We start from the raw sequence: 21,639 nt of genomic DNA, 5'->3' as shown, positions 1-21,639 counted from the left end.
AGGTTATGCTCGAGTGATTTTGAACCTATTGGCTGCCAAGCTTGATGAAACTGTTTTCCACAATTTGGAGGGAGAGACCTACTCTTTCTTATTCTAATGGTTGATAAAAAAGCTCTACCTACTCCTCAAGCTTCTTGTCCCAACCGGGCTTGAGCGGTTTTTATTGAAGAATTTTAAGTCAAGAGTTTGATTATGTATAGGCCTAAAATTGTACTGTAACTCCATCTAGGCTGTTGCTATTAGCAAAATAAGATAAGTATTTAAGTTTTGTTATTTTAAGAGGCCAAAGTGCAAGCTTAATTTTATGTATATCCTAATGTGTGAATGTGTTCGATATTCAACCTGGAACTGGTTTGGTTATCATTATTTTCGCAAATAACAACAGGCTATCACTGTAAAATGGTAGGTGTTACGAGGTGTAGTGCTGTTGCAACGTCTAAAACAAGGTTATCAAGAATGCCTGAACTTGCTAATGGTGGCAGAAGCTCAGTTGCAAACTCCACCATCAAAAGTTCAGCAATAAAGCCGAGCTTAAGCGGAATTCCAAGGTAATTCTTTTGGATATGCATTAATAAGGTGATGTTTGTAGTTGGCACAAGCTAATATAAAAACTGAATTATGATTGCTGAAGCTGCCAGCTGTACACCATATATAGCCTACACTTGCTATGTCCTTACTTTTGCAAGCAGAATGTTACATCAGTAAAGTATTAAGTATTTCCATTTATGTCTTGTGACATGGGCATGGTGTTGACACAGCCTATGCTATATAATTAAACGCAAAAACTTGGGCGTTAAAATACCTGCAAGGTTACAGGGTCCCACTTCTCCAGCTCTAACTGCAACCTAAATTGATATCACAATAGTAAGTATATAATTTTATTTGCTGCCACCAAAGCAGAGACTAATATATCGAAAGCTTAATACGCAAAGTAGTACCAACTCACTGTTTTAGTGTTGGTGTCAGTACCGGTATGTGAGCAGCTTTACATTGAATGAAAGAGGGTCACTATCTCAAATCCTATGCTTGCAAATGTGATTTTTATTCTCCATTTTGGTTTCTTATTTTTTTCTTCTAAATAATGGAAGAATCAGCAACCCCACTCACCTGGCAATATTCTCTGTTAACAGGTTGGGTGCTGGCCAAGGTATCAGGAAAATGGTTCTAAATGGGGGAGTAACGAAATCAAAAAATCGTTTGAAATCTAAGTCTAATGCATTAAGCTTGTCGGCACGAGGTTAGCAAAAACTTTTTATGAAACCTGTTTTGTTTTGTTCATTTAATCGTTGTTGAATATCAGTGCTATGCATCAATCAGCTATTATATCAGCTATTATAATACAAATAAGATTATCAATTTCTACATTGCGTTTTCCTTGTACAACAATTGCAATAGTTAAAAACTTCCAATTCTTGTTTCACACTTGTTTTTGTACCTTCGTATCACCTGAAGATGTCTTTCGGGTGAAATATGTCTTTCTAATGCGATAACATCCTCTGACTGATTCTAATACATTAAATACTAATTTAATTTGGTCACTGCTTTCATTCGAATTGTTTTACATAATGACAAATATCATAAAAAGCCTTGTTTTATGAGTTTGGTGAATTTTGACATTTACTTTCGCAGAGCCTCCACAGCGGCCCAGTGACAAGTTGCATCTAAATAAAGACACCAAGGTAGAATATACACCTGACCTGTCTAACTGCAGACTGTTTCCTTCACATTATCATTTGTTTTAGTTAATGGTTTGTTTTCTGCCTTTCAGTCAACTCAACAGACCAGTGGGTTTACTCAAAAATCATCTACTGGACCGATTTTTAAAGAGATTGTGCCATTACCAAAGAAGAACAGAAATGCCGAGAGAGCTGCTTTGAGCAATTTAAGCAATTCTCCTCGTATTAAAGCAGCTCATACAAAACCATGTGCTGCTGTCAATAAGGAATTTGTTGTTTCATTAAGCAAAGCCAAACCATGCAGAGCAGATGTTAAAAAAGTGGAAGAAAGAGAGACAGGTAATCATAATCACTTTTACTCACAGTTATGATTTCTCTAAGAATGTGATACCAGTACATAGCCAAAAGGGCTTGATAAGTCAATTTCTGAAAAGTTCATGTCAATCAACTAAATGTCAACACAGTTTTCAGTAATTGAAGCTTGGTAATTAATTCTGTTTCAGAATTTCTTTTCATGCAAATTTTAGCCAAACCCTGTAACGTACATGTCATGGTCTGTTTAATCTAACATAATGCATGTAATAGTTTCAGGTGATGAAAAGAGCATTTACGAAGGGGGTGAATTGAGTGGTATGTATAATGAAATGTGATTGGCATACTACTGATAAGTGTTTGTTGATAAAATCATCTCAGGTACACTTTAATGTTGTGAATATGATGTGCTAGACTTTGACTTCAAAGCAGACCCAGATGCCCTTGAAAGCATTCTTAATAATGAAGGTATCACGCAGGCACTGATGCAGAAGAAAATTTCTGGGGTTGAGGTAAGCAACGTAACTTTAAAAACTGTGCTAACACTCTGAAACTGTATTAACTTTGGTCATCCTGGTATGTAAGCAAAGGCATTTATTTGGGTAAAGACGTCAAACAGAATATTTAAAAAGGTGCTATTTGTAAGTGTTTGTTTTTTGAAAAAAACAAATTGCCATATGCGACATATGTTGGTAGGTAATATTTCTAATTGCAGCAAAGTCAGAAAGGTGAACCAAAAGCAAATACTTTGTTACTTCCGGACGGGAGGCCCTCACTATGTCGACGTGTACCGATAAAGCTCTCTGCTACCTCTGAGCATCGTATGTCAATGGGTGGACCAAAGAGGGTTTTGTCCGGAAAGAAAGGTGCAGTTCATTAACCAAATTACCACACAAAATTATTTTGGCAAAAAATGTATTTTATTATCACGTTGTTACAATATAACTTTAAACTAGTTTTTCAAGTGTTTGTTTCAATTTTTGTCTAACAAATTTTTGTGTATTTTCTACTACAGACATTATATTATTTTTGTGTTTTAGTTACGTCTCGCATGTCTTGCGCTGGACAAAAGAAAAGTTTTATCAAACCGTTAACCGGAAGTTTTCGTCATTCACTTTATTCAGTGGTACAAGGACGATATACACAGCATAATGACAACAAAACTCTACAAGGAAGACAATCATTTTTATCAGGTTCATTGACATGATCTTCCAAGCACACTCATAATAAAGTAGTTTCAACAATAAAGTATGTTTGTCTCCAAGATTTATGGAAATTAAGAGAAGTGTTTAAGCAGTACTACATGTATGCATATTGTATAATCTTTATAACAGATTTTTCTAAGCGATGCCCAAAAAAAGAACTAGAAGTGAACAAAATGAATCATACCGCAAGTAATGTGCCTCCTGTGTCTCCTGCCGTAAGCATTTTCTAATTTTAAAAAATTTCGTGATATTAAACAGTCAAATAAACATAACACAGCACAAAATGGCTGAGTTGCTAAAATCCCTTCCAGGTTCAACGAATTCTAAAACAGAGGGATGAAGCTCGAATATCTGCTTCACCTGCCTTCAGGGTACCTAAACCGAAAACCCCAACACCAAGACGTGTTCCCAAAAAAGGTTTTATTACTTTACATTTATTGTGGAAGCTCAGATCTGAAAGGCCATTAAATTTCTTCGTGTAACTATCCAAATTTTGAAACTTCAAAAAATTACCGTAATTCGTATTCTTATAAAGTTCTTGGGCTGGAACTTTTAAAGTTATAGAAAGTTTTAAATCAAGTGAAGGTTCCACTAGAAAACGTGGCATGATTAGTGTTATTTTGTTTTGTCTTTTGAGCAGTAAGTGCTACACTGAAATAGATCATAATTTGAGTGTGTATTTTTCTTGCAGGTAACAAAAGGGGTGTCAAATGGGCAGATGAAAACTCACCTTGTATTCGGGTAAGATAGATCTATTTCTGATAGTAAATGAGGTCTGTTCAAAATGTATCAGAATGTTGGGCATAAAAACACAACACACTGAGTATCACAAAATTTATTTAATCTCCTTGCAAGTCCACACACTATTGTCACCGTCTCTTGAACTCCTCCTCTGGAATGCTCCTAAGTTCGGGCGTCGATCTTTATGGGGCTGATGTTCCTTTTAGCATAGTCTTTTACTTAAGTTTAGGGAAGCTACCTAACAGGTGCCATATTGTTTTTGGCCAAAAACCTTGGATGGCATGAGGGGGCTCTGCCAGTGTTTTCCTGTCTAGGTGCTTTCTTCATACAGCGTCACTGAAGCAATGTAAAACCTTAAAGTATTACTCTTTATTAATCGCTTTGGTGCATATTTGTGATGCACAATGCTTCGTAAATCAAAAAAACAGATCGGCATCACTTTCACTTGCTGAGAAGTTGTCTTTCTTTTTTGAGTCTTAGTGATTCGAGATCAGTGCTCTTCAACCTTTTTGTCAATGCGGAACCCCTCATGTACTTTCGCGTTTGTCACGGAACCCCACTAACAAAAGTTTAGAAATTACAAATTGCTTGGTCAGAAAATAAAATATTTCGTTATTACACTGTTACACTTCAAAAAATAATTAGACATTTCAAAACATAAACAGTTATTACAAAAGTTATAAAGTCAGACATTTAATGACTCTGTTTTTGTTTCTTTTCTTTTACAATCTTCTTAAATCGAGGCTCAACATTGCTTAATGCAATTCTCACACACATATCGACACCCTTCCAGTCTGCACTCTCTACTCAGTCTGCTTGTACTTCTTTGATCTGTACATCGGCAACATCCTATGACTGTGATGCAACAATAACGTTCTTGTTAACAGCAAGTGACGCAACAATTATATCAATGTTTTATTTTGTTGTTGACTGCACTCAACTTCTTGTTTAACAAACTGGCCTACTTGGAGTATGAATGCGGTGCAGTGATCTAAAAAAAATCGGAATGATGCATCAAAATGCTGAAGCAAGAAATCAATTTCCCTAAATAACCCTCGCGGAACCCTTAAAACTCACGGAACCCCTGTTGAAGAGCACTGTTCTAGATGCTTCCATTGTGACGACTGTAACTTGGTTTTTGGATTGTGGCCATAAGCCCAGGGCTTATCACCAGTCATGTTAGCCTTCACAAATTCTGGATCACTGTTTGGACAGTTCAGCATGTCCTGGACGATTTTCACCAGCATTGTCCTCATGAACTAATCTTCAGTTAAAGTGGAATGAAATGATTCTCTTATTACTCCCACTTTTTCAACAATGTTTTCTGAGTTTCACACGGCGATCTTTGATCACAATTCGGTAAGCCTTCGCAATCACTTTCTCGTTTCGGCTTGTGGATGGCCTGCTAGAGTGTGTCTCACTCTCCTGACAACTATTTTTAAAACGTGCATCTTCAAAAACTTGTTTCGGTTTGATTATTGCCCAACGTTTGGCTGAACTTGATACCGTATGTTTGTTCCAAGCGTCCTGTCATGCTTGTGAGCAAAAAATCAACAAACATGCACTATAAGAGTCAACTTATTGCTTCAAATTTTTATGTGTGCACATTATTAGTAACATCACTATGTGCCCAAACAAATTTGCTGGCGTAACATTATTTTTGGTGTAAGGTAGAATACATTTTGGATAGACCTCGTATGTTTTTGCGTTACCTTAACACAGAACAAAAACTCGAGAATAAACTAAATTTTGTGCTTACAAACTTTGTCAACATGTCTTTTTTACAGAAAAATTTGGCTGCTCATTTTTTACAAGATTCTCCTGCCAACAAGTCGCCTGAACGACCAATTTTAATCAAAACTCCTGTCTCTATATTAAAATCAAGGAAGCACTGTAAAAGAAATTCTCTTACTCCACCCATGAAGAAAAAGGACAAGTTTGAATTTACCAAAAAAGAAAACAAAGACCCTGGTGAGCTCAAACAAGTGGAAATGGTTAATAAGTTTAGTGACATCACTTGTTGTTATTTCATGATAACATAATCATTCCTACCAAGCACTGAGTGGCCAAAACATTCTCATAAATGTTTTTATTTCTGTGTTTACTTAGAAGATGATGTTGTCATTGAAGTGGTGTCACCACAAGTTATTAATGACAAACAAAGTGAGCCTGATAATGTTAAGAGCAAAGCTCAAACTCAGTCAGACGTAGAGAGCCTGAATCCAGCAACCCAGCAAAATGCAGTGGAGGTTAATCAGGTTTTGAAGATCTTAAATCGTCATGTGTCATCGGTGAAGAGACGAAGTGTTCAGACCGAATTGTCCAAAGTCATGCAGAACATAGCAACAAGTTTGAACCTTCCTTCTTTGAAATATGATGTTATAGACGAAGAAGATGAAGTGGCAAATGATTCAACTCAAATAAAAATGTAAAAATTGTATTTAACTTTGCCAATATTTTTAATGTGTGTTAACATTACATTAAACATACCTGTATGGTATTTAATTATGGTAAAAGGAAAACATTCAAAATTCTGAAAGATATTTTTCTCAGCAGTGAAAAGAACAAGATCGGCGCAGTTCAAGAAAAAACATCACCAACTCATGTAAAGCATGTTAAAAATCAGATGCACTCAATAAATCTTATTTGTATCAATATCAAACAACTACATTGAAAATTGAAAAAAGCATCGAGTATTATATGCTTCCACAAACCCACAATAAAATTTATCATTCGTGTTAGACTGCAATTCCTCTTGCTATGAATGTCACTCCGGAAAGTATCCAGGACATCCGTGAGAATGGTGATGAAGAGGAAAACAAAAGTTTGGACGAGATTGCGCTTGAAACTGAACGGATTAACAAGGAACTTGAATTTCTTAAGCTTCAAAAAGAAAAATTGAATGCCTTTCAAGAACAAGGTAACATAAGCTAGTTTCACGACGTTTTTCTGATATTCTTATATTTAGTAAATAAAATTATGTATGACAAGACACAGTTGAGGATCACAAATAAAACACTGATCTTACTGTTTTGTAGTTAAAAATCACTCCAGAGAAAGTATGTACAGAAGAGCAAATGCTACTAAAAGTGTCGCTGCAGTTTCGAATCCCGTTTTAAGTGAAAAATTACCAGTACAATGTAGCAGCGTAAAGTCTTTACAACCCAAAGGAACAAACAGCAATGAATTGTGTAATAATTCATGGGAAAAAATATTAAAGTCTGAAATGGATTCATCTCCAAAGATTGAGCTGTCAGAAAAGAATCTACATTCAAAAGTTGATGATACAGCGGGTAGGGTCATGCAGACGAAAGCCCTTCACATATCACCACCAGCCAATGCTAACCAGCAGAGAGCAGAGAATAACTCATCCAAAAGCATCACCAACCAAGATGTAAATCAGTTACCTAATAGTACTGAACCAAGTTTGGATTATCCCGACAAGGTAACAGGCGCAGTTAATGACAATGCGTACAGCATTATCAATGAAGCCATGGATAAATATGCCAACTTGTTTAACAATGCCAGGCAACATTTAACATCTCTGAGCAATAAAAAATTGCAGGAAGGTCCTGTTCTTGCAAAGTCCAACACTTTTGCAGAAGCTTCAATGAATAACATTCTTCCTAAATCAAACAAAGCTGCAGAGCATTATTCTTTACCATCTACTACGCCGATTGTAAAGTACTTCAGTCAAACTAAGTTTCCAATTTCAACATCATCTCCAAATGACTGCAGTACCTCAAACTCTTCATCTTCTAGTAGTTTGTTTGGAAGAAGCAGCAAATTGGACACCTCTGCTGTGACTACAATAGAGTCTCATATGAATTTCAAAACATTTTCATCGTCAAACTCCCCTGGCTCTAATAATGACAATATCCCATTCACTAAGGCTCCAGCTAACCAGTCGGGCACAACAGCACACAGCAATCACTTAACCTCAAAACAAAACTTTTCAGAAAAAAGCGAAGGAGAAGATGATAAGGAAAACAATATTCAAAACAGACAGGATTCAAAAATCAAAGGTTTGAAAGAATATGAATGTCAAGTTGAGTTTGTCAAAAGTTAGCATTTGATAAATTTGTATGATTTTCAAATCAACAGATCCTTGTGCTTTAAACACTGACGAGGTATTTGCTCCTACTCCCTTGTACCCCCTTCCTCCTCAAACCCCAGCAGCTTTTAGAGCACTACGCCTAAGGAGTCAGACCAGCAAAACCAGGTAAACGACGCTGCTCTGGTGTTTCTTACACTAACTGTGCTAGTTGAAAAAAATTTTAATTCCAGACCAAGTCCATTCAAGGAAAATCCCAGGGCTCACATAAAAGAGCAGTTTGCGCAAGCTTTGCTTGATGAGGAGGTATCTCTTCTCACTTGTCGTGTTGTTAGGTAAGCCTTGTGAGATTTTTATTCAGGTTTTAAAATGTCTAGGAATTATGTAAATTACATTTTCCAGACCTTCAACGCTGCTTCTTCCTAAGCCTTTGCAAGATCCTGTTGCAAAATCACTTTCTGGTGGTGATGCAACGGTAAGCTTTTGCTATTAGAATTACATAATTAAATAGGCTGTGTTTATTGCATTTACACTAGGGTTATCTGCTTTTTTATCTTTGTTTTCAGCACTTTGTACCGATTCTAAAAACCCCGTCGTCCACTCCTAAGCATGCCCGACGCTCTTCATTTGGTGGTTCAGCATTCTCCAAGTTTCTTCGTTCCTAATCAAGTCTTCTACCTTGGCAGCTTTAAATTTTTTAATTGTATTATCGATTGGTTGCTGTTAATAAACTGCTTTTTTCATTATTTTTTATACGTATGAGTAAGTTTTCTTAGCCTTCGTCTCTTTTAGATGATACAGTAACTTTGGATTGAACAGCAACAATACATGACTAATTGCGAAATATTTATTGTTGAAATTATGTCCCAAATTTCTTTTGATAAAGGGTAGGAGGCAATTGTTCCCAGATGTCCTGTAGTGGACGCTCCACGACAAACAAAGTGCTCTCATCAATGAATTCAGTGCAGAGTAAAGGCTGCAATGGTAGAACAAAGGCAAATTCAAATAAGGGCCAAAGCTCAATTAAATAATTACATGTTCAGGCTGGAATATTTGATATGCTTACCTTGAACTTATGGCAAAACCTAGCTCCTAAGTGTGACTTTGTATCTTGCATATGATTTGGCACCTGCATGGTTGAATTAAGAGTAAAGTTAGAGAACAAAAATCAACTGTAACATCAGCTGGAGCTCTTACCCTTTCAGCAATATATAGTCCTTCTCTGCTCATAAAAAACACCTTGTCGACTTCATCTGAGTGAACATATCTTATACTGGTTACCACTGCAATGTTGCATGAATTACTGCTCGCTCCTTTGCGTAAAGTTTGTAGAAGTGGCTCATTGTTTGTTGACAGACATTGTTTTGTCCATTTTGTGTATGCTTTGTCAATCAAACTATATTCAATTACCTGCAAATATATTATGTGATGTGAGATCGATTTTTGCATTTTATTACTAACAAAATATGACTAACCTGCAAGTCATCATATGCTGTCATAAGGTCATTTGTGACCGGATGAAATGCAATTGACGAAGGTGTGTGTTGGTACTTAGGCAGTGTGCAGAAATGCTAAACACGGACATTAATTTAAAAATATCATGCCAAGGTTTTGGGATTTTAACCGGGTTTAATATAATTAACTTTAAACGCAGAATTTAATCTAAATCATTCAAAACCTACTGTCATATTCGTGAGATCAAACACATTAATTTCACCGTCTAAGTTGGCTGTGGCAAGATATGAGGAAGTAGATGATACAGCAAGTAGGTGCGTGATGCAAGTATACGCTTTTAGAAAAATATTCAATTAATTTGAAATGTTTTGCAAAATTAAAAACAAGATTTGTGAGATCTCCCTAAAACCTGGTGCTCTCAAGCTAACCTTATAAGTCCCAATAAACACCTACATCAATCCAAAGCCGGCAAGCATTAGGTTTTAGGGAAATCCAATTGTGATAGAAAATGATTGATTACTTTGTACTTTTATAGCGTAAATAATGATTAAATAAGTAATAATAATGACAAAGAATAAATCATAGTAGACAGATAAGACGTTATTACAAACAAAACCAACTTTTTAACTGAAGCATTTGTACAAGTCTTGCTTCACAAGTGTCTGCCACAAGATGAACAATCAAAATTTTGTGGTTGGTAGTTGAAGTAATCATGTAATTTGAATCTGGTGTGAAAACAATGCAGTGGGACGGTATAAGGCCAACACAGCGCACCTTAACAAAAATTGGTAGTTTTATAGCAAAACTATATTATTTTTTTGTGCTTTTGACACATAATTCTACAACAATTCTTGTCAATTAAAATTTACTTCCTACAGTAGAACATTGATTACTTACCCGGATGACTTTGCATGAAAGTTCATCACTTGTTTGTAAATTGTACAACCTCAACGTAGATGTGGTTGAATATGCTATCCAGTTGCCACAGGGAGATATAACACTGCAGCATATGTGGTTTGTGTCCTAAATGTTAGAACACATCACAACCAGCGCAAAAACAAAAACATTTGTGCAATTTCCAAAAATACTACTCGAGACGCACAGAAGATGGAGGTTTTATTTGGAGAAGTTTCACTGGATTGTCTTCAATGGGAATGTTTCTTCCAGCGTTGAGTTCTGCAAAATGTTTGTAGAACCATAAATCTGAATTGCCCAAGTTTGAGCAACAAAACATAGCTCGAAACAATAAAACGTGTACAATACCTTCAGGAAAATTGCATTTTGCAAACTTCCAAAGATCTAAATAATTGGAATACTGCATGAGTACTAATTTCTTCGTTGCAGATGTTGACACTAAACTTTTCTGATCAAAAAATTACATAAGTATTGAAATACAGTTCTTTACGCTGTAAAAGCCATTGGAGAGTTAAAGAATCAAATTCACCCACCATAGGAAAGGAATAAACTCTTTGGAAACTGCCCACTTTTTCACTAATGGAATTCATCATCAAATTTGTGTCCACCCCTACAAAAGTTCATTTTCTGTGCATTTTGTGTTGTCAAATATATCATAAACAGTCAAAGCTGCAGTAAAGAGGGTTGAATGTGAAGTAAATATATGCAGGAAAAGCCAAACTTTATTTTTAAAAGCAGTTAGACCAGTGAGAAATTTACAAACCTCCAGATACTATTCTATTCTCTATAATCGCAAGCGCTCTGACATCATGGGTGTGTTTTTGCATATAACGTCCTTTAACCCAAGTTGGTACATCGTCTTCCTGGACCAAATTAAAGGCAATGACTCTAGGGTCAACCCCTGCTGCATACACACACTTCTCATCCTTAGTAGAACACAAACACAATACGTCCGCTCGATGTGCGCGATGCGACTACAAAAAAGAGTAATGTTACTATCTTTGTGTCAGTTTAAATACCATGTAAAATATGTTGTAATCAAATGTTTTTGTTGCATGCCAACCTGTAGTAAAGTTGCATTTTTCCCATTCCAAAACTGGACACGACCTGATGAATCGCCACTTATAATTGTGTAATCACTGCACAATAAAATAAAAAACTTGCTTTCCAACTGGTTTTACGTATAAATTAATAAATAAGACATAAATCTTACATTTCGCCAAGAAATCAACTTACCTTAATATGGCAACAGACCAAATAATTGTTTCTACATTTTTCATTTCACGTTCAATTGTAATTCTTTGAATTGCGTGGCCTAAGCATAACAAATAATAAAAAAACGCTGTCTAAGATTACAGCTAATTCTTATATTCTCACAATACTTTAACTCAGCAAAATCATCAAAACATTTACCCGTTTTGGTACTCCATATTCTGACAACATCTGTAGAACCTGTCACAATAATATCACCTGACTTGTGCCAAGCCATTGATAAGATACGACCTGCAACATCAAAGAATTTTTGAAAGCAACTTACTAGTAAATTTAATTATAATCGAAGTTATGAAGTTCAAAGTTTATTTATTATGCTGATACATGGCACATCGATTTGTAAATACCATCTGGTTATAAACTAGTTAACTTAACATATTACTAAGTCATACAAAACTGAACCTTCTTGTTTGTCAAATGCCCTTTCAAATGTAATGGCCTTGTTTTTGACATCAAACATCTTTACACTGCCGTCTTCACAGCCAACCTTTAGAAAAAATGTTTTTCCTTTTTTGTGAAATAGTCGAAAAATGAAATTTGATCATTCTAGAATCTAGATTATGATTATATTTTGATTATGATTTGAAATCAATGAGTTTAGGAAAACACTCACAGCAATTTTATCCTTGACAATAGAATATGCAATGCACCAAACTGCTCCTCCAAAACTGTCCACCGATAACTAAAGAACATATTAGCAAATAGTCACAAGACACAGTAAGTATTAATAAGCCACGTAATGTAATAAAGTGCCCATGTGAATATACGTTTTGAAAACAATAAACCTGTTTTTCTGACATCATATTTTATAAAATTATTTCTACTCAACAGTGGCAATATGTAGCAAAAAAGAAAGATATAAATATCACTCACTTTTACTGTTGCATCAGTAAGATCATATTCTGTAATATCTCCTTGAAGGCCGCCTGACAGTAAGCGATTTCCAACCCAAATCAAACTCTCAACAGAGTGGTCAGAAGAGCCAGGGATAACCTATAAACATTTTAATAAGATCATTGATAAACAGTTGTTATGGTTAGAAAAACACTCAGAACATAAGAACAGCTAGTACCAGCTTCTGAAACCAGGAATATTTTGTGCTCCAAATTTCAATGCTTCCATCAGAACGAGCAACAGCTAAATCACTTGTTTCCACTGATGCTGCCATACACTGGACAGCACATGGAGTGAATTTGAAGAGCCGACACCGATGAACAACAAACTTACTCATAATGTAGTAAGAAAGTCTGAAATCAAATTTGCTTGGGAATTAAATGACAGAATGGAGATACTACATACTAGAAAAAGACCACATGCCCTACTAATTGTTTAGAATAATGATTGGACTGCTTGACTGCTGTCAAACATCGGTAATGGTATCAATACTTGGTTAAAATGGTATTAAAAAAGTATTTCAGTGCTATATAGTTACTCGGCATATACTTTTTGTATACACAAATCTAGCTGAAAGTTTTTAGTTGTCAAGTCCCAGCAAAAAGCAACCCCGTGTTTTTCAACATGTGGGTAACGGCTGATTGCTTAGCATTGATAACATCACATAAAATTTATCAAAACTGCGTCGGCCAAAAAATCCCCAACCTAATATAGGAAAGTTAGTGTATCCTTTTTTTGGGCTAGAAACCGCTCTTCTCCCAACAAAAAACGGGCATTTCATTTTAGCCTGCTGGTGTGCGACAGGATTTCAGCAATAAATCTCAGGTATGCTCCTGTTATACTCTTAAGTCTGGATGAAGGCCCCACTACCGAGCATGTTAAAATTTGTTTCTGCATTTTTATGAAAACATTCTGCATTTGTTTGTTCAAAATAACCTAAATGTTTATATTTAGCATAATACTTGCATCACTCATCTACTTAACAAACACTTTAGCCTGCCTGTGTGTGATGATAACATTTCCGCAAAAAATCTTGGGTGCGCTCCAGCCAGCTCGTGGGAAAAAAACGAGCATTACGGACTAATAAGAGAATGTAAAAACTTATTGGCGTCAGCACGATCACCAAACCCAAATTACAAACACAATAAAGGGACTCTAACAGTAACAGGTAGCGAATTTAACACTTTTTTTAACTTTTTTCTGGGATTTTTGAATGGGCTTTTAAATTAGACTTTTGGCTGCCATTATTTCACAGGAAAAAAATCATAAGTCTGAAGCTACATTTTTCACAGGTTTTCCGTTAGGTTAACTTAAATGTTATAAGTTATAACATAGTAACCTAAACCTAACCTAAATGTACCTCTTCTAACCTAAACCTAGCTTCCATTGAACCCAAAAGAATTAAAATAAATTTTTTGCATGCACATTTTCCTAACCACCGCCTATCATTAACAATGGGCAGGGTGACCTACTTACAGTGAAACAGTCACATTTTTAATATTTTGTGCTCTCAAGTAACCTTATTAACTTACCTTAATTTAGGGAAATAACCAAACAATACAACACGTGAAATATTTATAGACATCTTTTTATTGCGATAAATGTGGCGTCACCATGCAGATGAGATATGCCTAATTTTTTCAACAATAATCAAGTAAAAACACAATTATGAACTAAAACAGCCTGAATAGGGGCTTCATGTTATTTCATTAGAGTAAAATGAGGTAGCGTTTAAAGAATGACTTTTAAGCAAAGAATTTGATTATTACCAGTAAACCGTTCGCTTGCTCTCTCTAACTTCCCCTAAATTAAAAGCATGGATCACAAAATCGACTTGGTCATTTTTTTCATCAGTAACACAGAGTAACGATACATTTCCCAATATCCTCAAAGGCAAAACATTGTAAAAAATATCATAGCAGCACAAAACTACGTAAAGTTGCATGTAACCTGTAAATGCCATGTTTAGGTCAATGATAGGTTATTATACCATGTCGGGATTTTTAAAAATAATAAATTGTTGTGCTTACAGGCTATGCAGATGTAGGCACACATTAAAACCTGGACAACTTACCATACACTAACTTGGGTAGGCTAATCCATGTTTTATGATTAAGTTTTTAGAAGCCGGACAAAGGTAGGCCTACTGCACAGACAAAGCGAAAGGAAAACTTACATAAACGGATTCAAACCTTGCAAGATTGCTAATCTTGTAGAATTTCACGGCTTTTGAGCCAAACATTTCGGTTTCTTTGTTTACCTTTTAACATAAGTCATGTTTACTGTTTCGAAAAAAAAGAAACATAAAGTTCTAAAACAACGGAATCCATAACAGAGATTTGTTTAACTGGTAAACCCTTGTCCATCAAACTTTTTTGACAATACCTGGTCCACTTCAAAGTTATCCATTTCTTTTGCAACGCAAACTTACATTAGGCTATTCTTTTCGGGCAGGAGCATCTACAAATTTTTGCGGTGTTTTAATTGTAGGTGACTGCGACACGTAGTTAATCGGCAGAGCGATACCTAGGATAAAACGTAAAGGCTATTAAACTTTTCGGCCATTGTGTAGCAGCTCATAAACAGTTATTGTTTACGTTCCAGGCGATTTTAGACGTGTTGTAATTTCAACAACTTGTTTAAAATAATATGACTTAGTTGGAAATACACCCTTAAAATGAAGGTTGTAAATTATGTCGTTGCCTTACTATAAAAGTAGCATTTTGAAAGACGGTGGGACAGTTGCACCGAAACCGAAGCCAGCAGCATGAACATAACTTACATACTTTTCATCTTCGGCGTTTTGTATCCTGTAGAAGGTAAGTTGATGTGGTATTTTGAAATGGTTCGAAGTAGAAGAAATTGTTTATGTTGGATACCTATTTTTATACTAGACAATTTCATTTTCTGTTTTGCTTGCAATAAATTTTTGAACATGATAGGGTTGAAATGTTGGACATGTAGCAGTAAAAGCGGTGAAGATTGCCTTGCTCAACAAAAACTCGTCGAGTGCCCAGCACATTCGGTAAGCTCACATCGGTGTGCTGAACGAATTGTACATAAGCCTACGTAATTACTACTTCTAAATTATTACGTAATTACTACTTCTAAATTATTACGTAATTACTACTGCTCTTACAAACGTTCAAAAATACAATCTTAGCTTATGCCTATTTTGCGTTTAGAGATCTTGCGAAACAGTTGTCCGCCGTCTGCACTACCCAACAGATCCACGATATCGTGCCTTTTACATCAAACGATGCAAAGTTTCCCGATTATGCACAAATGATCTTAAACAGGTAAGGAAGTATGGCCTAATTTCTAAATGTTCCTTAGTGAGATCTTCTTCAGATAATTACCGTATCACAAATAGTTTATGGCCGCCCTATGCTTCTTTAAGTGCAACGAACGATTGAGCAACTCAGTTTGTAGATGTTGTTGTCATGAAGACGCTTGTAATTCTGGTCGCTTAGCATGCAAACGCCTTCCTGGTAAGTTTTCTTCTGATACAAACAAACAGGAAAAATTTACCTTGTGGAAATTATTGGATTTTTTATTTTTTATTCCCAAAACATCTTACAATTATATTATAATAGTCAGCTATTGTACTTTGTTGTAGACCTTGTTTGTCCTCAACAACGTAGTCCTAAACGTCAGCAGCTTACGTGCTCCGACTCTAACGCAATCGGATCTGAATGCAAAGTTTCCTGCATTCAACCAAATTACTCCATTTTCTCGGTGGATTCATTAAATTCAATCACGTGCTTAGCTAACAGAAGTTGGAGTGGTCAAATACCTTGCTGCGCTCGTAAGAATTGTGCACGGGAGCGTGCAGAAAAAAACATAAACTCTTTATGGGCAGCTATAGACACAATTCAAATTTATTGCGTTGTAATGTGCTCATGCGTATTCCTCGTTATCACAGCTCTGATCAGACCGACAAGCTTTGTGTAATGTGTTGTATAGGGCCGTGCCCTCCCTTCTTCCTTGGTGACATTCTCACAATTTATCACGCTTCGACTTCGGCCAACTTGCCCAAGATGCTTCTGGATGGCCAAGTTATTGCAGAGTAAGTTTACTTGGCAAATACACTTCAATATTTTCTATCCTTGCACAATGATTTTGACAATTATTCTTATAAGAAGTTTTGACCATCATTTTTCTTTAACAGAAAAACTGCAATGGGCCCTAATACTGTTCGCTTTGCTGTGCTTTATCATAATGAAGTTCCAAATATCGAAAACGCTGTCTTCTTCGACGATTATCAGGACAACAAAACGCTTTTTTATGAACAAGTTTACGAAAATTTTGCAAACATCACCAACACCAGTAAAACGTTAAAAATATCACACACTTTACCACTGACTTAACGTCTTGCTGCATATAACAAGGAATTTGTGATACTTCACAGATGGCGCGGTGGTGAATACTGGAGCAGCATTAACCTTTGCCTTGACCCATTTCTTTCAAGAAAGTAAGGGTGCCAGAGAAAAGTCAAAAGTTCAACGAGTAGTTATAGTTGTCACTGATCATGCTTCTGAAGATGATGTTCTGGATCCGGCAGCAGAGCTTAGAGCACAGGGAATCCTGGTAATTTTGATTCATTGATTCAGTCACACGTTAATATACGGTTAATCGGTTATTACATTAGTATAAACAAGTTTTAAGTTTAAACTGTGAAAAGACTTGACTTTCTTACAGACCTATGCTCTTGGATACGACATGGGAAAGGAAACATTGAACATGTCGCAGTTGAATCAAATCGCCGGGGAAGATGAGCGTCTATTCCTGTCATCAACTCCAGGAAATCTTGATGCCCTGGTTAACGAGATGACTATTAATTTTTGTCAAGACCCTTGCAAGCTTGTAATAGATGATGATGATGATGATGAAGACGACGAAGACGAAGACGAAGACGAAGACGAAGACGAAGACGAAGACGAAGACGAAGACGAAGACGAAGACGAAGACGAAGACGAAGACGAAGACGAAGACGAAGACGAAGACGAAGACGAAGACGAAGACGAAGACGAAGACGAAGACGAAGACGAAGACGAAGACGAAGACGAAGACGAAGACGAAGACGAAGACGAAGACGAAGACGAAGACGAAGACGACGACGACGACGACGACCACGACCACGACCACGACCACGACCACGACCGCGATGATAGTCAAGGACATGGTCATGTTGATGCAGAAGCAAAAGGTGCAATATATACTGTAGGTCTATAGTAAAACTTTCTATAACATTGGCTGCCCGTCGCTGTTATGAAAGAGTGCATTGTCATTATACTACGACAAAGTGTTAAGTTAGTAATTTTATTTTCCAATTGTTATCCAGGTGCGTGTAAATTTCATAGTCCAACTTAGTAATATTAAACTGTCGTTATTATACCTTAGTGGCAAACTCAAATCTTATTAACTCAAAACATACCCTATTATTTTGAAAAATGTAAGGGTGCCCAGTTCAAAGCAGCCCAGGAAAAGGTAAACTTGCGTGCACAAATGAAAATCAGTTGGGGTCGACATGTACAGTTACCTGCAACACTCCATCTTACTCTATTTATCCTGCGGAGTCCTCGGGCGATATTAAGTGTCTAACAACCGGAAGGTGGAGCAAAGAACGACCATGTTGTGCGCGTAAGAAAAATTATACAAATGGTGGCTATTTGCACAATTGCCTTGTAAACTAAGTCATAAGTTCTTACTGCTTTGAAACCCACTGCCCAAGCATACTTTGGTTGTAATCAACCAAACTTCTATACTGTGTCTAGGTCCCTGCCCGCCCTACTTTTTAGCGGATGTTGTCATGCTTGCTCATGCTTCGACTGCGGAAAACTGGCAAAGAATGTTGATGGACGGATTTGCTGTTGTCAAGTAATTTTTTGCTTTCTATTAAAAAACTTTAACGTCCTTTACACGTGTATGGCTAAAATTCAGCAAAAGGCACTTATTGGCTGCTAACAGAACGATTTTTTAATTTTAGTGCAACCGTCATGGGTCCAAATACGGTCAGATTTTCTTCCCTTTACCACAGCGGTGTGCCTCACATTAAGCAAGCCATATTTTTCAATGATTACAACGACAACAAAACACGTTACCTTCAGCTCGCGGAAGAAAACGTAGTTTCGGCAATCAACACCGGTAAGTTGCTTAATCGCCAAAACCATGCCAATATCAGTAAGAAAGTTTATGAACCAACATTATAACTGAACTGACCATCGTTTAATTGAAATTGCAGGAAATTGCTTATTAAAATGGCTTACAAATTTTTAGAGGACGATCTGTTGAACACCGGAGCTGCTCTAACCTATGTCCTGAACAACATGTTCGACAAGTGTAACGGAGCTAGAGACCCTGCTTTGGTCCAACGAATCGTTGCAGTGACAACTGATCATGCGTCGGACGATGATGTTCTTGGTCCCGCGAATGCTTTGCGTGAAGCAGGGATATTGGTAAAAACAAAACTGGTTTGAGTTTTGTCTCGTTAGGATATTTGTTTGATTATTATTCTTTACTGATGCTCTTATTAATGACCTCATCGACGCAGAGATTTACCTGCCGCACGTACTAGTTTAAAGTATATATACGTAAATTTTAAGTTGTTTTTTTATTATTTTACAGACTTACGCTTTTGGGTACGACATGGTTGGAAAAAGAGTGAATATGACGCAGCTGAAACAGATAGCCGGAGAAGAGAAACACCTTTTCATGACGTCGATGAACGAAAGTACTGAAGTTTTCGTTGCTGAAATGCAAACACATTTCTGTAAAAATCCTTGTGATTATGTGATGGATGAGTCCTCAAAAGGGATCAGTAAAGGTAAAAATTAAAATGCTTGATCTTCTGTAACTTTAAATTATATAAATAAGTTTGTACTTTTTATGTTAAACCTTTTTAGAAGGTTGGTTAATTTTTGAAATGTTCACTGCATTTCTTTTATTACTTTAATTTTTGACCATCTGTTCAGATATAGTTTGTCCGGCCAAGCGACCACCTAATAAAGGTGATATTAGCTGTACAAACGGCAACCATGTCGGTTCCATCTGCACTGTGACCTGCAACAGACCTCTTTACTCAATTTACCCCAATGACTCTACAGGCGAGATCAAATGCTTGCCTACGGGGAGATGGAACAAGAAAATGCCCTGCTGTGCACGTAAGAAGATTTTTGTTTGAAGGGTGAACCTGCAGTATAGCATTTATAATAATCGGAAGTCTTTCTGTTTAAAAAGCACTGATAAATTTTTATCTTGCTTGAATAGTAGTAATACGTCTCGTAAATGTGACGCTTAAAAGTATCTCAAAAAGGCAATGTTTTGCCATGTAGCTGAGATACATATAGACACCCCAGTTCTTATGTAATAATTGCTAGTAATAAAGTTTTGGTCTGACCGTTATGATGTATTTCCAGGTCCATGTCCACCTTATTTTCTGGCCGACATCGTTATGCTTTCTCACGCTTCTACACCTCGCAACTGGATGGCGATGTTGTACGATGGCTGGTATATCGGAAAGTACGTTTAGCAATACATACAGTTGGAGTATTACTCACAATTATAGCACAACACAAATATAGAATAAAAACAAAGTAAATTATAACCAAAAAACGAAATGAATGCCATATAAAGTATATGTAAATGGAAAATGTATTACCATTTATTAGTACCAATGATATTATTGTAACGTCTATCGTAACGTAGGCCTAAATAACCTAATTTAACAAGACTACAACGCATTAACATAACCTACGTCGAACTGGAACTACACAGTCTGACCGCATTGGGTTCAGAAAACGTGCGATTCGCCAGCCTCTATCACAGCGTGATTCCACATATAGATGAAGCTATATATTTCAATGATTATAACGACGATCGAACACAATACGTCAATCTCGGCCTGGAAAGGTTGATGGAACTGGTTAACAAAGGTAAAACTGTCGAATCACCCTTCAAATAGTTAACAAAAGTTGTGGTATATGTATATACTGGCAGCATTATATCCTTAGATTTAAGAAATATGACGTGCAGAGTATGAATAAAAGTGGCATGTCTAACACTTTAGATGAAATTTTGAATACGGGGGCCGCGTTGAACTACGTGCTCCACAGCATGTTTGATAAAAGTAGGGGCGCTAGAGATCCCTCCGTTGTTCAAAGAATTGTAGTCGTGGCAACTGATCACGTACCGGACGATGATGTACTTGGACCTTCTGAAGCCCTGCGAGATGCCGGAATACTGGTGAGACTTGCATGAATGCCAGCACCATACATGAAAAATTTAGTGGGAGCTTTATATTTTACAACTGAACTGATAAATATTGAGAATGCTTGGTCCTGCTCTGACCTATTTGTATTTAGACATACGTAGTTGGATACGAAATGGGCCATGAGCCACTAAACCGTACAAAACTTCTTCAAATCGCCGGGGAAGAAATCCATCTTTTCATGGCATCGATGGCCTCCAGTACGGATGCTCTCGTGGCCGAAATGATGACTCACTTTTGCAAAGATCCATGCATTCATGTTATGGGTGATGACAAATGAAGAAGTTAGGCATTATCATACTAACGAAAATAGTCTGCTGATGTGTTGGTTATACTCTCATCTGTTTACACGTGTTTACTTTGTTACAAACATGGCGTGTAAACATAAACAAGCGTGCTAACTACCGCGAAACATTATTATGCTCAACAACAAGCGGCCTTTTTTTAAATGCATTCATGTATAGCAAAAAGAGTGGATCTATAAGTACCTTACAATAACTAATATTTAGATTCAACTGACGATGTTGACTGAAGCAAAAATAGCTTTTTAACACATGAAATTTGTTATTCTGACAAGAAACTTTATTCATCCACTTTATCCACACAAGACATTGCATCTACCAGAACATAAGCAACTGAAAACATGTACAGCACATCAATATTTAGGCTTTGTCTGCAAAACGCAAACTTATCATTTTGTGTCTATTGCAGGCAATAGCAACTTGCTCATAAAATGGTTGCCGATTTTTTAATTATCGCCACAGTGTGCGACTGGTAATCAGCTCTGCGCTCGGCAGCAAGAAAGATTTCTATTGTATGTATTTCCATTTACCACAAAACTCACCT

At 36.6% G+C, this 21,639-nt stretch overlaps 3 protein-coding genes across 5 annotated transcripts; 2 read left to right on the top strand and 1 right to left on the bottom strand.

The window, feature by feature from the left end:
* The first annotated feature begins 319 nt into the window (after nucleotides 1–319).
* Nucleotides 320–8,734, top strand: LOC143460640 (uncharacterized). Of its 3 annotated transcripts, none has more exons than XM_076958229.1 (20): nucleotides 320–548; nucleotides 1,131–1,237; nucleotides 1,630–1,679; nucleotides 1,769–2,015; nucleotides 2,262–2,306; nucleotides 2,403–2,500; nucleotides 2,704–2,854; nucleotides 3,029–3,181; nucleotides 3,323–3,408; nucleotides 3,505–3,610; nucleotides 3,885–3,934; nucleotides 5,722–5,905; nucleotides 6,047–6,362; nucleotides 6,488–6,539; nucleotides 6,677–6,854; nucleotides 6,973–7,959; nucleotides 8,039–8,156; nucleotides 8,222–8,323; nucleotides 8,391–8,463; nucleotides 8,555–8,734. In XM_076958229.1, exons 1-20 carry the CDS (start codon nucleotides 325–327, stop codon nucleotides 8,651–8,653), a joined length of 3,426 nt encoding a protein of 1,141 aa, XP_076814344.1. In that variant the 5' UTR covers nucleotides 320–324; the 3' UTR covers nucleotides 8,654–8,734. The 3 variants fall into 3 exon arrangements, with proteins under 3 accessions (XP_076814344.1, XP_076814341.1, XP_076814343.1); XM_076958226.1 differs by having other exon boundaries at nucleotides 6,044–6,362; XM_076958228.1 differs by having other exon boundaries at nucleotides 321–548; nucleotides 6,044–6,362; nucleotides 6,491–6,539.
* An 85-nt stretch (nucleotides 8,735–8,819) lies between these two features.
* Nucleotides 8,820–12,897, bottom strand: LOC143460642 (U3 small nucleolar RNA-associated protein 4 homolog). The gene is made up of 18 exons (XM_076958232.1): nucleotides 12,703–12,897; nucleotides 12,504–12,623; nucleotides 12,244–12,312; nucleotides 12,033–12,117; nucleotides 11,772–11,861; nucleotides 11,595–11,673; nucleotides 11,422–11,497; nucleotides 11,122–11,332; nucleotides 10,892–10,968; nucleotides 10,707–10,806; nucleotides 10,546–10,619; nucleotides 10,341–10,466; nucleotides 10,064–10,217; nucleotides 9,671–9,777; nucleotides 9,464–9,559; nucleotides 9,186–9,398; nucleotides 9,055–9,117; nucleotides 8,820–8,964 (listed from the first exon to the last, which is right to left on the bottom strand). Exons 1-18 carry the CDS (start codon nucleotides 12,859–12,861, stop codon nucleotides 8,848–8,850), a joined length of 2,016 nt encoding a protein of 671 aa, XP_076814347.1. The 5' UTR covers nucleotides 12,862–12,897; the 3' UTR covers nucleotides 8,820–8,847.
* Nucleotides 12,898–15,173: 2,276 nt separating this feature from the next.
* On the top strand, nucleotides 15,174–21,239 carry LOC143458917 (uncharacterized). Its single transcript, XM_076955825.1, has 19 exons — nucleotides 15,174–15,343; nucleotides 15,467–15,549; nucleotides 15,710–15,823; nucleotides 15,925–16,015; nucleotides 16,144–16,332; nucleotides 16,491–16,593; nucleotides 16,696–16,853; nucleotides 16,936–17,114; nucleotides 17,226–17,733; nucleotides 17,985–18,167; nucleotides 18,302–18,404; nucleotides 18,514–18,671; nucleotides 18,804–18,982; nucleotides 19,152–19,350; nucleotides 19,499–19,687; nucleotides 19,943–20,045; nucleotides 20,301–20,458; nucleotides 20,593–20,768; nucleotides 20,888–21,239. The coding sequence occupies exons 1-19, from the start codon at nucleotides 15,292–15,294 to the stop codon at nucleotides 21,071–21,073; spliced, it is 3,111 nt and encodes a 1,036-aa protein (XP_076811940.1). The 5' UTR covers nucleotides 15,174–15,291; the 3' UTR covers nucleotides 21,074–21,239.
* Nucleotides 21,240–21,639: the final 400 nt, after the last annotated feature.

The sequence above is a fragment of the Clavelina lepadiformis genome, chromosome 5 (genome assembly GCF_947623445.1).
Source record: "Clavelina lepadiformis chromosome 5, kaClaLepa1.1, whole genome shotgun sequence".
NCBI lineage: Eukaryota > Metazoa > Chordata > Ascidiacea > Aplousobranchia > Clavelinidae > Clavelina > Clavelina lepadiformis.
The sequence above is the reverse complement of the archived record's forward strand: the minus strand, read 5'-3'. Positions and strand labels throughout refer to the sequence as shown.

Bases quoted from the DNA above. Each gene is read 5' to 3' on its own strand.
- LOC143460640 (XM_076958226.1), top strand. From the start codon at position 325: ATGTGTTCGATATTCAACCTGGAACTGGTTTGGTTATCATTATTTTCG. The intron at 5,906-6,043 runs GTGAGCTCAAAC...GTGTTTACTTAG, and splicing joins AAAAGAAAACAAAGACCCTG to AAGATGATGTTGTCATTGAA. The intron at 7,960-8,038 runs GTTTGAAAGAAT...TCAAATCAACAG, and splicing joins ACAGGATTCAAAAATCAAAG to ATCCTTGTGCTTTAAACACT.
- LOC143460642 (XM_076958232.1), bottom strand. From the start codon at position 12,861: ATGAGTAAGTTTGTTGTTCATCGGTGTCGGCTCTTCAAATTCACTCCA. The intron at 9,399-9,463 runs GTTAGTCATATT...ATATATTTGCAG, and splicing joins CAGCATATGATGACTTGCAG to GTAATTGAATATAGTTTGAT. The intron at 8,965-9,054 runs GTAAGCATATCA...CTACCATTGCAG, and splicing joins GGTTTTGCCATAAGTTCAAG to CCTTTACTCTGCACTGAATT.
- LOC143458917 (XM_076955825.1), top strand. From the start codon at position 15,292: ATGAACATAACTTACATACTTTTCATCTTCGGCGTTTTGTATCCTGTA. The intron at 17,734-17,984 runs GTGCAATATATA...GAAAAATGTAAG, and splicing joins TGTTGATGCAGAAGCAAAAG to GGTGCCCAGTTCAAAGCAGC. The intron at 18,672-18,803 runs GTAAGTTGCTTA...ACAAATTTTTAG, and splicing joins AGTTTCGGCAATCAACACCG to AGGACGATCTGTTGAACACC.